Below are 14,428 nucleotides of genomic sequence, written 5' to 3'. Positions count from 1 at the left end.
CCTGGCCCTCCTGCCGTACGGAGCACAGTTGACCAATGGCACCAGCTGTCACCTCATTGAGGGCACTGCTGCAGCTGTGCCATGGCCATGCTTATCATTGACTGTTCCCAAAGGACAGAGAGAAAATGTCAGGGGCAATGCAGACACTGCAGTAAGACACAGACTCCCACCACGAGCACTGTTGGCTCAAGAAGCGCCACTGGCTCGGCAGATCTTTCTTAGATTCACACATACACACACATCTGAGACCCTTCCCATGAGCCCCCACCCCACCCCTTCCTGCCCTTTCCAGATATCACATTGCATCAAGAGCTAAAGGGTGGCTCCCGTTCTCTGGCCCCTTCCCCTTTATCATGCATAACTGTTTCCCAGGTGGGTTTTCTGCCCATTTATTCATCTCTGCCTTGACATCTGCTTCTCAGAGGACACAAACTAACACAGGTGGGGTTACAGAGCCAAGTCACCACCCTGAAGAAAAGAATGCCGGCACAAGCAATATGTCGAGGTAGATAGCTCCCTAGCACAGCCCCCGCTGATGAATATTTCACCTGGGGTAACCTGGGAAATGACCTGCTGAGGGACACACATTGTAAATGTAGTGACTTGGGCATTCCAGTCCCAGCAAGGAAAGGAGAGATGAGCCGGCCACTTCCTTCTGCATGGCGTTGAGGTCTGCCAGTGAGAGGAGACTAAGAGCCTTTACCAAACAGCTCAAGTTTGGTGTGAAAGGCACAGGTTCTCACAGGCTTCATGGAGTCTGCAGGGAGTGGGGACAGAGGAAGGAAAAAAGAAGCTGAGAGACACAAGCGTTCAGGAGCTAGCAGCACATTATTCCAGCTACACAACCCACTGGAGGAGTGCATCTTACAGGAGACCCAATAGGGACACACACTCTTTGTCAAAGCCATTGGGAATATGGCTTTCAGGACGAAGCACCTCTCAGAAGTGCGGGTGCTCCTCTTCCGGCCAGGCTGATGGAGAAGGGCCATAGAACCAGGGTTGGAATCCCCAGGACAGGATGAGCCCCTGGAATACTGAGATCCCAGGAACCACTGCTAAGTTTCCAGAAGCCAGATATGGGAGTGGCTTTGAGTGAGAATGTCCCCCACAGGCTCATGGTTAAACACTCGGTCCCCAGTTGGTGGACTTTTGAGAGAGACTGGTGTGACCTCTAGAGGGTGGGGCCTTGCAGGAGGAAGGGTGTCACTAGGGGTGACCTTTGAGAAGGAGATCTTCACTTCACTTCCAGTTTTCTCTCCGCTTCGTGTTTGCGGTTGAAGAGGTGACCTCTCAGCTTCCTGTGCAGTCACCTGCCGGCAGACTCCCCTCACCCATGGGGCTCTCCCCTTGGAGCTGTAAATTTCCTCCAGAATCTGTGGGTTGTACCACAGCAACAGTGGTAACTAATACACTGGACAATTAGAAAGAGGCTCCACAGGGAACCACATGGCCTAAAGTCCTAACCCCTCGCTCAGCTCCCAAACGGAAGCCAGTTTTCTAGACTATAACTCACTGAGTAAAAAGGCGGTTGGGTCCTTGGCAGGAAGGATTTGGGCACACTGCATCAGTATGTTCTGCAATGCCCACCCTAAGACAGCACATCAATGTGGACTCTCCTGTCCTCAGTTCTGGGACAATCCTTTGAATCATCGCCTCATTGTTTCCTGTTCTTTCTATTACTGTTATAATGTGAAGTATCAATGCCTCCGACTTAGAGGGTTAAAATAACAAAGGTTTGTTTTCTTTGGTTCCTGTGGACTGAGTGTGGCGAGGCCCTTCTTTCGATAAGCTCTTCTGTTACGCAGTGGGTTTCCAGTGGAGCTGGAGCGAACCAGATTCGCTTTGATTGCCCAGTATCATAAAGCCTGCTGTAAATCGCGGTTGCTGCCATGGTAATCATTTGTAATCTGATACACGTTATTTGAAACCCAGTCATGCCCTTTCACCTGTGGCCTAGATTAAAGTTCTCTACCCTGCGTAGGTAATGTCTCATTCCACTCACCCAAATTCCCAAGCTCCCCAACATGCTGGCCATGATAAACCCACAAGCAAACAGTGCTATATTCATGCTTTCTTAACTAGACAATCCATGACTCCCACAGGGAAGCCTCGGGACTGATGCCCAGGGGCCTTGATAAAGAGCTCTCTCACTGACACTGTGCCTCCTATCTCGGCTCCCACCTCCCTCTCCTCTCCCTTTCTGCTCTCTAGTTGGTCCCCCATCACCTGCAGACTAGCATCGGCTTCCTGCTCTTACGTCTCTGGAACCTGTGAGTAATGCACTCGTTCTGTTTTTGTATATTTTCTTCCCACCCCTTCATTGTGCATGTATCTGAGGTGCATACTTGAAACCACGCCCCACCCATCTACCACCATACACACTTTTCAGGACTTTGCCTAGGAGTGACCTGGCTTGCGGCTACTCTCTCCAAAGAGGGAGCTCAAGACCACACAAAGGATTGGTAGGTGAGTACAATGAAGCTGTGTTTTCCCCAACACAACAGAGCAGTTGCAGGTAGGAACTCATAGTGGTTGGGACAACATGCACAAGAACTGTGCAAGGCCAAGCCAGAAAAAGTCCCAGCAAGGAGAAGGAAGGCATGAAGCCCATGCCTAGTTCGGGAGCTATCAGCAGCTGATACTGATAGCACAAGGAGAATGGGGTTTCTTTAGGGGGGCGTCCTCTAAGAGGTTGACCACACTCCAGTGGATGCTCACACCGAGTATTTGGGCAACACACATTGGACTTGATGAGTTTTTCTATAATGTTTTTAACTATTAAAAAAAGGACACAAAGTTGGTTTGATTTGGAAAGGGGCTCCAGGAAGGGTTTGGGAGAAGCATGAACATGATCAAAATATACTGCATGAAATTCTCGGAGAAGTGACCAGAAATAAAATGAATAAGCCACTGCAATTGACACAATGGCACCTCACCTTCCAGAAGCTGACCTTAACGGACGGCACCTCACAGTCCAGAAGCTGACCTTAACGGACGGCACCTCACAGTCCAGAAGCTGACCTTAATGGATGGCACCTCACAGTCCAGAGAGAAAACCCCTGGGGGGAGTTCTCTTGCATACACAGTCATAAGCCTTTGTTCCCATCACATTTACACCGTCCCATTAGTCATGGCAAATCCTAAGTCTGAGCCCATGGGCCTTGTGTGTTGTGAGATATTTGTGCACTGTGTGATGATGTATTTGCTGTGATTGGTGTAATAAAAAGCTGGACAGCCAATAGCTAGGCAGGAGGGATAGATGGGATTTCCAGGAAAAGAAAGGAAGAGGAGGAGAATTTAGGTGCACAGGAGGAAACAGGAATACAAGATGGATGAGAAGTAATGCCACGTGATAGAATATAGATTAACATAAATGAATTAATTTAAGTTTTAAGAGCTAGTTAGGAGCAAGCCTAAGCTATAGGCCAAGCTTTCACAGTTCATAATAAGTCTCCATGTCATTATTTGGGAGCTGGCTCGTGGGACACTCATGAGAGGAAACTCCTGAGAGCTTGGGCAGCGATAGGCAGGCTCCAGGGCAGGCTGCAGGGACACCTTAGGGCACACCTCACTCTCTCCACACCCACCATCTGAATGGACCCTCCCTTCTAGCTAGAGACCTGCTGGGGAGAAGCAAACCATTTCAACACGTTGATATTTTCTCAGAAACTGTCCTTGTCCCCTTCTCTGTTGCTGTGATAAGACACGGACCAAAAGCGACTTGGGGAAGGAAAAGTGTGTTTGGCTGATAGGTTACAGTCTGACATGGAGGGAAGTCAAGGCAGGAGCTGAAGCAGAGACCACAAAGGAACACTGCTTACTGACTTTACACTCCCACTGCCTTCCCCTCTCTCTTCCCCTCCCCCATCCCTGGCTCACTCAGATACCTTCCTTCTACAGCCCAGGACCAGCTGCATAGGGATGGTGCTGCCCAGAGTGGGCTGGCCCTCCTATCTCAATTAGCAATCAAGGAGATGCCCCACAGACATGCCACAGGCCAATCCGAAGGATACAGTTCTTCAGCTGAGAATCTCTCTTCCTGAGTATGCAGGTTTGCGTCAGCTCACCAGAACCAAACAGTGGGGAGTACAGTATTTAGAGGGGACAGACGGAAAGACCTACTCTATTCTTGGATCTGTGTGCCAGGAGGGGTTCCTGGGAAAAGGAAGAACACCCCAGACAGAGAACTGTGAAGGGCCCAGCACTATTCATGCACATCTCTACGGCAGAGATGCAGAAAATATTGTGGGAGAGCCGCCATCTCTTTCCTTCTCACAGTGGACCACGGGCGGCATTCTGATCAAATGTCACTGTCTCAACAGCCAGCTAAGAATATTCCACCAAATCCATATAGCACTATTCCTTATACTGCTCCAGAAATGTTCCTACATTTCTAATGTTTCCAATTAAACAAAAACAATCAAACAAACAACAACAACAAAAAGCATGTTTCCACCTATGGGAAGCTCTGTCTCGATGGCATTTAGTAAGATTGTGAATTCAAAGATAAATTCCCACAGGAGACAACAGGCACAGCCGGGCTTAACAGCAGCGCGTGGGGACTGAAGAGCCTGAGAGGATTTTAGCTGTCTAGAGTGAATGTCTCAGTGAGGCGTCAACTAAAACTACCAGAACAGAAAGCTGTGGGCATCTGGACCCCTGCTCAGCTCTGCCAGGCAAATATGGCAAGACACCTTGAAGATCCTCAGGCCCCATCCCTCCAGCTTCTGGTCCTTTCCCACCCATGGTTTCCAAATATTGAGCCTCAAGTGAACCGTTGCCTTTGGCAGTGAGGGGCTGCCTCGCAGGCCTCCACTGCCTGCTGTCTACTTGGTGTGTCTGGCACACCCCGCCCACATAGGACTCGCGCGCTGCTTAGGTACAAGCAGTGTTCTGGGAGCTCAGCTGGGGTCATCTGACGACCTTCTGGGGCTCTCCTGGGGCTCTTCTCGTTGCTACTGAGTAGTTCCCACCCAACAGATACAGCCTGGTCCCGAAAGCTCAAAGCAGCCTCCACAGAGAACCTGGCAGCCCTTGATCTCCCCTGTATAGTTTTCCCTAACTACTCCCCTCCTACCTGTCAAAACTGGCCTGTCTCCCTTGGTGTCCTTACTGTCATCAGTACTTATTTCTCCTAAGGCCTTGAGGGTTCTAGTGTGACTGCCTGACAGCTGTTGCATCTCCCTAATCCTCTGTAAGTGAGGAAGGACAGGAGTACAGGAGTATTCCCTTGTCCCTCTTGGGTCACTTTAAAACCCCTGCCACACTGCACCCAGCCCCTCCCAGAGTGAAAGAAAAAGGAGCCTGTTGTCCTCTGTCAGGCATTCAGCAAGAGGTGCGAAGCCTCCCGTCTACCTGCACTTCCCCCACGACCCCACGTTACATAGTTAGACCGGGAATCTCCCATGCTCATCAAACAGTAAGAAAGAGTCATGCTGTTGGCTTCGGGATGTGCACACCAGAGCACACACTAAAAGGCAAGCAAGCCTTCCAGGGGTATAGAGCAGAAGCACACAGCATTGTGGCAGAATTTGGAACAGCCAGTGGAGAAAGGGTTGAAGGGAGAGGGCCTGCGGTTGGGATTCAGAGAGAAGTGGAACCAGGGGTGGGGATAGTGTCCCCAAAGGCTCTACAATGGCCTCTTGCCCACTGAGGCAAGAGGTACCAGCCCACAGAAAGAGCCATAGGTCCACAGAAAGAGCTATAAATGCACATGGTGCCACGAGTCAGTGTTCTCTGAGGGAGCCTGTTCTGATTCCATGCCCTGTCGCCCACATCCATCACCTCCTCTCGTGAAGCACTCTGGGTAAGGGTGGAGCCAGACCATGCAAACCGTCTTTTTGTCTATTTTCCTGTCTCTGTGCCTCCGTGTCTTGCTAATGGGTCAGTCAATGGAGAGGCCCATCCAGCGTTTACACGTGTGCTCTTGAATTCAGCCCCACCCCTTCCTGCTACTGCTGGAAGCTCTGGGGAAAAGTTCCTAATTGTGGAGAGGGGAGGTAGGGGGGAGGGGATCCCAGCATCTTGAAGCAGACTTTTTAGCACACTGAGGAAACACTTAGGAAGCACACACTGGCCTTTTCAAATATTTAGAAAGCTATTCCTCTGCTTATTTTCCGTTGCTATAACACTATCATGGTCTAGGTCATTCTTTTAAAGAAAAGCAACTTCTCACAGTTCAGAAGACTAAAAAGGCCACGATCAAGGAGCTGCATACAACATTCCCAGCGCATCATGAGAAAAAGGGTGCCATGTGGCAGAGACCGTACCAGGAAAGACAGCAAGCGGAGGTCAAGCGCTCTTTCACAACAGATCCAATCTTCAGGTGCCTCACCCACTCCCCCGGCCACAGCCCCCCACCAGGCTTCACCTACTACAGCAGCAATCAACTCAACCCCAGTTTTGGAGGACAACAAGCATTCCCCAAGAGCAGCTGCCCTATGCAGACATGATTTATTTTATTCATTTAGGAAGGTAAACAGACAACCAGGGACTGGGTTCTGTGACAGCAGATGTCAATTCAAAACAAAAGATGAAAGAAACTCAGAGGCAACTTCAGAGGTCCATTGACTATCCTGCAGACGTTAGGGGGAGGAAGGTTGACATGGATTTCCCAGACCCTTCCCCATTCTACCATTCTGCTTAGAAACCAACAAGGCACTTCCTGCCATGGAAATAAATTTGATAGGGTCGCCACATTTAAAGTCTATGTCCCTCACTGCTCTCAGCTTGAAAAGTATCTATTAGGCCACAGTGGTGCTCGCTCATGGATGCTATTCTGACAGCCGCATGTCAAACAATCGTGTCAGAGTCTGACCACACACCTCACTAAATACTTATGTTATTTTCTGTAGCCCTTACGGCACATTGTGTCCGCCAGACTAGGACCAACAAGACACCTGCTAATACATTTTATATGAAAATAGAGTATTTCAAAGATCCAGAGACGTCTTTGGTGAAATCCTATTAAAATAACCTCGAAAATGACTTCATTCTGTTAAGTGGTTTACGTCCCAAGAAGTTAAGTGAGGGGCTGGAGAGATGGCTCAAGAGAGAACTTGCTGCTCTTGCACAGGATCCAGGCTTGATTCCTAGCGCCCGCGTGGTAACTCACATCCATCCATGACTCCAGTTCCAGGTGATCTGAGACCCTCTTCCGACCTCTGACAGCAGGACACATGCACGTGGTCACAAGCATACACGCAGGCAAAACGCTCATACACATAAAATAAATCTCAAAAAAAATAGAAATATTACATACAGATTGTCTCAAGGAATCACAAGCGTGAGCAGTCTGTCTGTCTCTTCTGACTCACAAATTGTGTCGACAGCATTAGGTCTTTAGAAGTGAGTAAGACTGTATGTATCCCAAGACGCAGCACTAACTAACGTCGTGCCAAAAGCACCAGCACAGCACGGGAACACATAAAAGCTCACTGTGGCCCATGGAAGTGTGCGTTGTAACTCCTGGGGCTTTCTGCAGAGGATGCAGGTCTCAGAGCATGCGGTAATTATGGGTACTGCTGCTCCTGCTCTCTGCCTCGCCTCCTCCCAGCAGGCATGCATTCTATTCCCACCCTTCACCTAAATGCTTCGAGAATGGTATTCAGGGAAATAAAGCACCTTTCCCACAAGTGAATCATGAAAAGTATGGTACAGAACAATGGTATTTTTAGAGACGATGGGTTGACTTAGGTCTTGAGGGTCCAGAAGCCATGGCTGACTACAGTTTAGCTAACTGCGGTTCTGCTAAGGCGGCCAAGTGCTCACTGTGCCCCCCAAAATGGACACTGACATTATTTAAGCTCTTAGCAGTTTACATTTCCTCTTTCTCTTTACCTCAAAACAACCGAGATTTTAACGATTTGTTTCCACTATGTTCTACTTATGTATATGTGGGAGTGGGGGTTATCGCCTGCGCCTGTGCCTGAGGAGGCTGGAAGCATTGGACCCCTCTGGAGCTGGAGTCGCAAGGAGTTGTGAGTCACCCATTGTGGGCGCTGGAAACCAAACCAATTGAGGTTCTGCAAGAGCAGTGTGTGCTCTCAACCACTAAGCCATCTCCACAACCCCACAATTGACATTTTAAGAACACTTGTATGATTCAAAAATTATTTCACTAGTTCTTTATCTTAGACTTGACTTTAGCCTCCAGAGAACATTGTGTTCAATCAGGTATGCAGAGAGACTCAAGTGCCTTGAGACGCAGTTTAACTGTTTCTGATTAAATGCACACGGAATTCAGCCATGTTCTATAAAATATATTAACCTTCAACCCGGCTGATACTTTTAAAGGCATTTTAATAAGAAGGAAATTCCTGAAGTGTGGCTTGAAAGTACACATCGTGTGTCATGTGAATGCATGCACGTTTTGTGTCATTTGAATGCATGCAGGTTGTGTGTCATTTGAATGCATGTGTCTTGTGTGTCATATGAATGCATGCACATTGTGTGTCATTTGAATGCATGCACATTGTGTGTCATTTGAATGCATGCATGTTGTGTGTCATGTGAATGCATGCACGTTGTGTGTCATTTGAATGCATGCACATTGTGTGTCATTTGAATGCATGCATGTTGTGTGTCATGTGAATGCATGCACATTAATTACTAGGGGATGAAAATTGAACTATATGACAAAGTTTTCTCCAGTATTCACTCAGGTTCACGCAGACTTCACCACTCACCCCATTCTGGAAACATCTTCATGGTGCAGTAGAGAGAATTCTGACAACTTCTAAATGAAAGTGGTTACAGTGGAGCCACATGGCAATGACCTTCAGCAGTTCACTCCTGAGTGCCAGATTTTACCTGCCAGATGGGTGGTTCCCCCATCCCACCAGAAGATGGCTAGGCAGATAGACACCCGGACACAAGGAGCAGCTCCCCAAGAGTGAAGTAATAAAAGCAGAGTTAAGCCACTGGGCAGCTGGGATGCAACTTGGTACCCACCAAGAGAAAATTAGGTTGGTTTTTGGTTTGGGGTGGTTTTTTTTTTTTAGATTTATTTTCCATTTATTTGTGTGTGATCTTACCAAGTTTATGTGAATGATCGGCATGCAGGAGCCCACAGAGGCCATAAGAGGGCTTTGGATCACCTAGAACTGGAGTTACAGGCCGTTATGAGCTTTCCTGGGGGTGCTGGGAACTGAACCCTGGTCCTCCGGAAGGGCAGTAAGCACTCTTACCCACAGAGCCATCTCTCCAGCCCTCGGTCAACACTTAAGAAAGAAGCAGATGGAAGGAACAAGGTTTCCTTGCTTAAGAAATTGACCAGCTAATGGGGTGGGGTAGGGAACTAAACTGTGCTAAGAGACACCGGAGAATCATGGAATTCCAAGGAAGGAAGAAATGACATTCAAGTGAGAGGCCAAAGGAGCATGCAAAGTGGTTCTTAGGGAGTAGGTAGGACTGTAGCAAGCAGGGATTTGTACTCTTCACACACAATGGAGCTCCTTCAGAATACATCCATCAGGGCCACATGGCAGGAAGCAAGGGATTAAACCAGGGCATTACCGAGGCAAAGCCCAAGGGTAGCCTGAGCCCCAATCATACTATAGATACAACTCTATCTATGTTGGTATGTGGGGTACAGTGCTTGTCTAGCAAATTCAAGGCTCTGAATCCACTCCCAGAAGAAGGGGGAGGGACAGAAAGAGCAAGGGAGGGAAAAGGGAAGAGTTAGAATTGGCGCCTGACCAACTAGAAGAGCAGAGTATCACAACAGAGATGCTGTGGCCGTTTGAATGTAACTGGTCCCCATAACCTCACAGGGAGTGGCACTATTAAGAGGTGTGGCTTTGTTGTAGTGGGTGTGGCCTTGTTGGAGGAAGTGTGTCACAGTGGTGGGTGGGCTTTGAGGTTTCCTATGCTTGGAATGCTACTCAGTATCTCAGTTGACTTCCTGTTGCCTGCAAGATGAAGGACTCTCAACTCCTTCTCCAGCGTCATGTCTGCCTGCACACCACTATCCTCCCTACCACGATGATAATGGACTTCTAAACTGTAAGTGAGCCATCATAATGAAATGTGGTTTTTTTTTTATAAGAGTTGCTATGGTTATAGTGTTTCTTTGCAGCGATAGAAATTGTAATTAAGACAGATGGGGAAAAGGGAGTTTGATCTGGGGCATGTTGCTTGTGACCTGCCTTGCCTTGCCTACTAGCTAAGTGGACAAAACTATCAGGGCCAGATGCTCAGAAAGGTCCCAGCTGGAGACTGAATCTGGCAGCTCGGGATCGCAGGGGTTGGGGGTCCCAAGACTCACATGGAGGGCTTCCCAATGGGAGGCTACAAGACAGAGCTCTGGACCCAGGCACATGAAGAAGGCACTCTAAAGACAAAAGGAATGCCCAGGATACCAAGAAAAGACACAGGGAAGAATGGGTGTGATGGCTGATTTTTTGGCACAAGCTAGAGTCATCTAAGAGGATACCCCAACTGAGAAAATGCCTCTGTAAGGTCAGGTCGTACACAAGCCTATGGGGCATTTCTTATTTGGTGATGGGTACAGGAGGGCTCAGCCCTCTGTAGGTAGTGCCATTCCTGGGCAGGTGATCCTGGGTGCTATCAGAAAGCAGGCTGAGCAGCCACGAGGAAAAAGCCAGTAAGCAGCACCCCTCCATGACCTCTGCATCAGCTCCTGCCTCTAGATTCCTGCCCTGATTTCCCTGAATGACAGACTACAAGTTACAAGCTGAACAAAACCAAAACCCTTTCCACTCCGAGTTGCTATGGGTCAGGGGTTTCGATCGTCACAGCAATAGAAGCCATGAGACGGGTCTGAAAACCTGAGCTTAGGAGTTGATTCCAGAAAGCAAGAGCAATGGTTCAGAAACAAGATGTGGTAGCCCAGTCAAGATGTGTGTGACCTTTGATGCGCCTAAGAGATCCCCTCTAAATGAGGAGAGGTGGAGCTAAACATACCTTCAACCTGGTTCTGGACCTCCCAGAAATTCATAGGCATAACCAAATCTCCGAGGCACCCTCAGGTTAGACTCCCCAGCAACAGACTTTGGCGGTGGGGGGGGGGTGTGGTATCAAGAAATGTACCTCAGGAGAATCATAAAAACTGAGATGTCTAACTGCCAGCCAGAGGAAAAAGGCATATTCTGTTGTAGAACTCTGATGAGCAAAGTAGCCAGCTCCATGCTCTGCAAGGAGCGCCTTCCTTCATCCCATCCCACACAATAGCCAAAGTCCAAGTTCACACCAGGAAGCTGCCAAAGAATTTATAGAGACCCCCACTGTGAGCAGGGCCTCCAAACTTGCAGGAAGTTTGCTCAGACTCAGGCTCTTCAACTAACTCATCAGCAAGTGGTTCTGCAATCCCTATAAAGTGGAGATTCCATCCACCGCCATAGTCTCCAAAGCCCACCTGAAGACTAGCGGAAGCACAGGGGAGAGATGTTGGCTCACGGGATCCTTCCCCAGCATTCCACATTAAAAAACAAATTAATACTCCAAGGGCTCGGGGGCCTCTAACTCTTCCCAAAACCGTCAGTGTCTAAACCAAAAGATCTCATTACCAAAATCCTGCACCTTTAGATTTTTTCGGATAAAATGAAGCTCTCCCTCCCCCATCACACAAGCACGGAGAAACGGCACCCAAAGCTCAATAAAATAATCTAAAAATTTGTCATTCATTCGCGACCCCTCACTTCTAAATAAGGTAGCGGGACGACTAAATTCTAAACCCAAAGGCATTTTTTAAAAGTAAAATTAATATTTTACAGCCACTGGGGTTCCATGTGTGGCATCAGCAAAAATGAGCCGCGTGCTGGCCGGTTACTAATTTCTCACGGCTACAAAGTCCACCTCGTTTCTGCAAAGGACAGTTAGTGTTTGGCAGCATTTTTGTGTAATTCCTCAAGAATACAACTGTAAAGTTAAACCCGGGACTGACAGGGAGCAGGAGAGAGTGTCCGAGCCATCCTTCATGCTGTAAATGGCAGCTAACCACCAGAATAACAGTTGCCCACTTCCGTAGACACGGAGTTTATTAACTGTACTCAAAAACAAACAAAAAAAAAAAAACCCTAGAATTTGCATGATTTAAATAGTGGACCCTAATCTGTTTCTAGTTGGAACTGATAATTTGTTTTTGTCTTCAAAAAGTGGTATAGCACCCCCCATCCCCAGTTTTTCTAGACGAATCTGTTCACTGAGCCGATTTGTTTCAGGGCTTGTTGGTTCCCTTGACAACACTTAGGAGTCACGATTCTAAAAGTGCCAGTGTGAACAGATACACACCTACATGACACCAAGACCACTGCAAACTCAGATTTTGTGAAGCTGATATACAGTTCCCTTTAGCCCAGATCACATTACCAGCGGCTGATGGCAGGGAGTCGACGCAACAGGCGAGCACTACTCTGCCTCAACTGTCTAAGGCTTCAACTAAAAGTGTTTAGAACAGGCCGGACGCTGTAGCTTAACAGGTTGAAGTGCCCGTCTGGTTAAAAAGTGTTTAGAGCTAGCCTTTATCTTCAAGGTATTCAGAACCACTAGCGAAACCTGGTAACTCCTCTGTCCATGAGGAATCCCTTCAACTAGAGACAGCATTGTGGCACACAGATGTTGGTGAAGCCACATGCTGTAGTCGGCCCCGTGTTTTTATGCTCAGCCTGCAGTGTGTAAAGGGAGTCTTCAGTTCGATGGTAACCACTGATGGTGGAGACAGGTCAGTTCCCTATCCTATCCTGCCTCAGCCGGGACCTCTAAACACAGCTTAATCGCAAACAGCTTAGGGATGAGGTTTTGACACCTTTGCACTATATGCAAAGTAACCTTGTGCCTCTAGCAAGACGGGTTTTACTGGATTAACACGGAGTTCTAGCGGGTTGCAATGCCTGTCTACAGCTTGTAGACAAACTTGTTACTTTCACCCACCCTCTTCATTCTGTCCCCGCAGATACTTCTAATAAATCTTCCCCGCCCTTACCTCTAGCAACTTCGCTGAACATCCAAGGAAAGGTGCTTGCTCCTTTCCTCACTAGACAGAGTCCTGTGCCCTTATCTAAGGGCCCCACCGCGCGTGCCGTGCGTACCGCGGGATTTCCCTCCAGGTTCTAACTCCACTTCTAAAGGGGAGCCCGGAGCTGCTGAGGGGTGTCCCCCTACGAGGTGCAAGTCCTTTGAGACCCCGTAATGAGGTTCAAGTGTGGCTTCCTGAAAGTGGCCCTGGCACTTCTGAGGCCCTCTGTCCCCCCCAAGGTCGCCCCCTGCCTGGTCCCCTCGCACTCACCAGAAGTAGGTTGTGCGCAACCAGGTACCCGAGCCTGGAGCCGTCCCGCACACCCGGGGCCAGGCGCCCGGTGGCGTACCCGTGCCAGGCCACCACGTACGGGTTATCAATGGTGATCCAGTATTTGACCTGGCCACCGAAGTGGCGAAAGCAGAGCTCGGCATAATCCCTGAAGTGGTCAACCAGGGCTCTATTGGCCCAGCCGCCATAGGCGTCCTGCAGGCTCTGCGGCAGATCCCAGTGGTACAGAGTGACCACCGGCTGCACGCCCAGCTCCCGCAGCCGCTCCAGCAGCCGCCGATAGTAGCGTAGCCCCTCGCGGTTGGGAGTACCCGCGGTGCCATTGGGGAACACGCGCGCCCACGAGATGGAGAAGCGGTAGTGGGTGACCCCCAGCTCTCGCAGCCCCTCCGTGTCGCGGTAGACGTTGTTGTAACTGTCACTGGCCACATCTCCAGTGGAGGGCAGAGGAGGCGACGGAGCACCCGACGGCGCCACGGCGATCGGGGAATCGCCCGGGGTGACCTGGGGGTGATGGGTGAACGTGTCCCAAATGGACGCGCCTTTACCGTGCTGTCGCCAGCCGCCCTCGGTCTGGTAGGCGGCGCTGCCCACCGCCCAGAGGAAGCCGTCGGGGAAGGTGTCGTGGAGGAGGCCGGCGGCCTCAGGGGCGGGAGGGCGCGCAAAGCGAGCCCAGGTCTGCGCGCCCTGACCCGGCTCAGCGCTCAGGCAACGGGCGCGCAGTGCGAGCAGCAGCAAATGCAGCGACAGCAGACGGAGCAGCAGCAGCCGCGGCAGGCGGCGAGGAGGGGCGCGGGCTGGCATGCTGAGGGAGACGGGAGGGCACCGCGCCGCGCCCCTTTATGCTCGCGCCCCGCTGCCCGCCCCCCGCGGTACCCACCCCCGCTCCCCCCGCCCGGCGGACAATGATTACCCTGAGCAGGCGCCGCCCCCCAGGTCTGGTACGGGCGGGGGTGGGCAGGGGCTCAGACAGCCAGGGTGCCAGAGAGAGCACCGCTGGTGTCCTCGGGAACGTCGGAGAATAGGCACCTGCTGCACCCATCTCCGGAAGCAGCGCATCGCACATCCCATATCCCACATCCTGCATCCTACAATCCCATATCCTTCAACCTGGGATGCTCCCACGTCGCCCACTCGCCCATGCCCACTCCCTTTGCCTTT

General features: G+C 50.0%; 1 protein-coding gene across 1 annotated transcript in view; it reads right to left on the bottom strand.

The window, feature by feature from the left end:
- Kl (klotho) overlaps positions 1–14,071 on the bottom strand; it is a 38,658-nt gene extending 24,587 nt beyond the window's left edge. Inside the window, exon 1 of the mRNA XM_050161845.1 lies at positions 13,247–14,071. Coding sequence (XP_050017802.1) covers positions 13,247–14,071 — 825 coding nt within the window. The remainder of the gene's footprint in view (positions 1–13,246) is intronic.
- Positions 14,072–14,428: the final 357 nt, after the last annotated feature.

This window comes from Alexandromys fortis, unplaced genomic scaffold (assembly GCF_014885135.2).
Source record: "Alexandromys fortis isolate MF-2015 unplaced genomic scaffold, M_Fortis_MF-2015_v1.1 scaffold_118, whole genome shotgun sequence".
Classification (NCBI taxonomy): Eukaryota; Metazoa; Chordata; class Mammalia; order Rodentia; family Cricetidae; genus Alexandromys; species Alexandromys fortis.
Note: the sequence above shows the minus strand (reverse complement) of the source record. Positions and strands in the feature narration are given on the sequence as shown.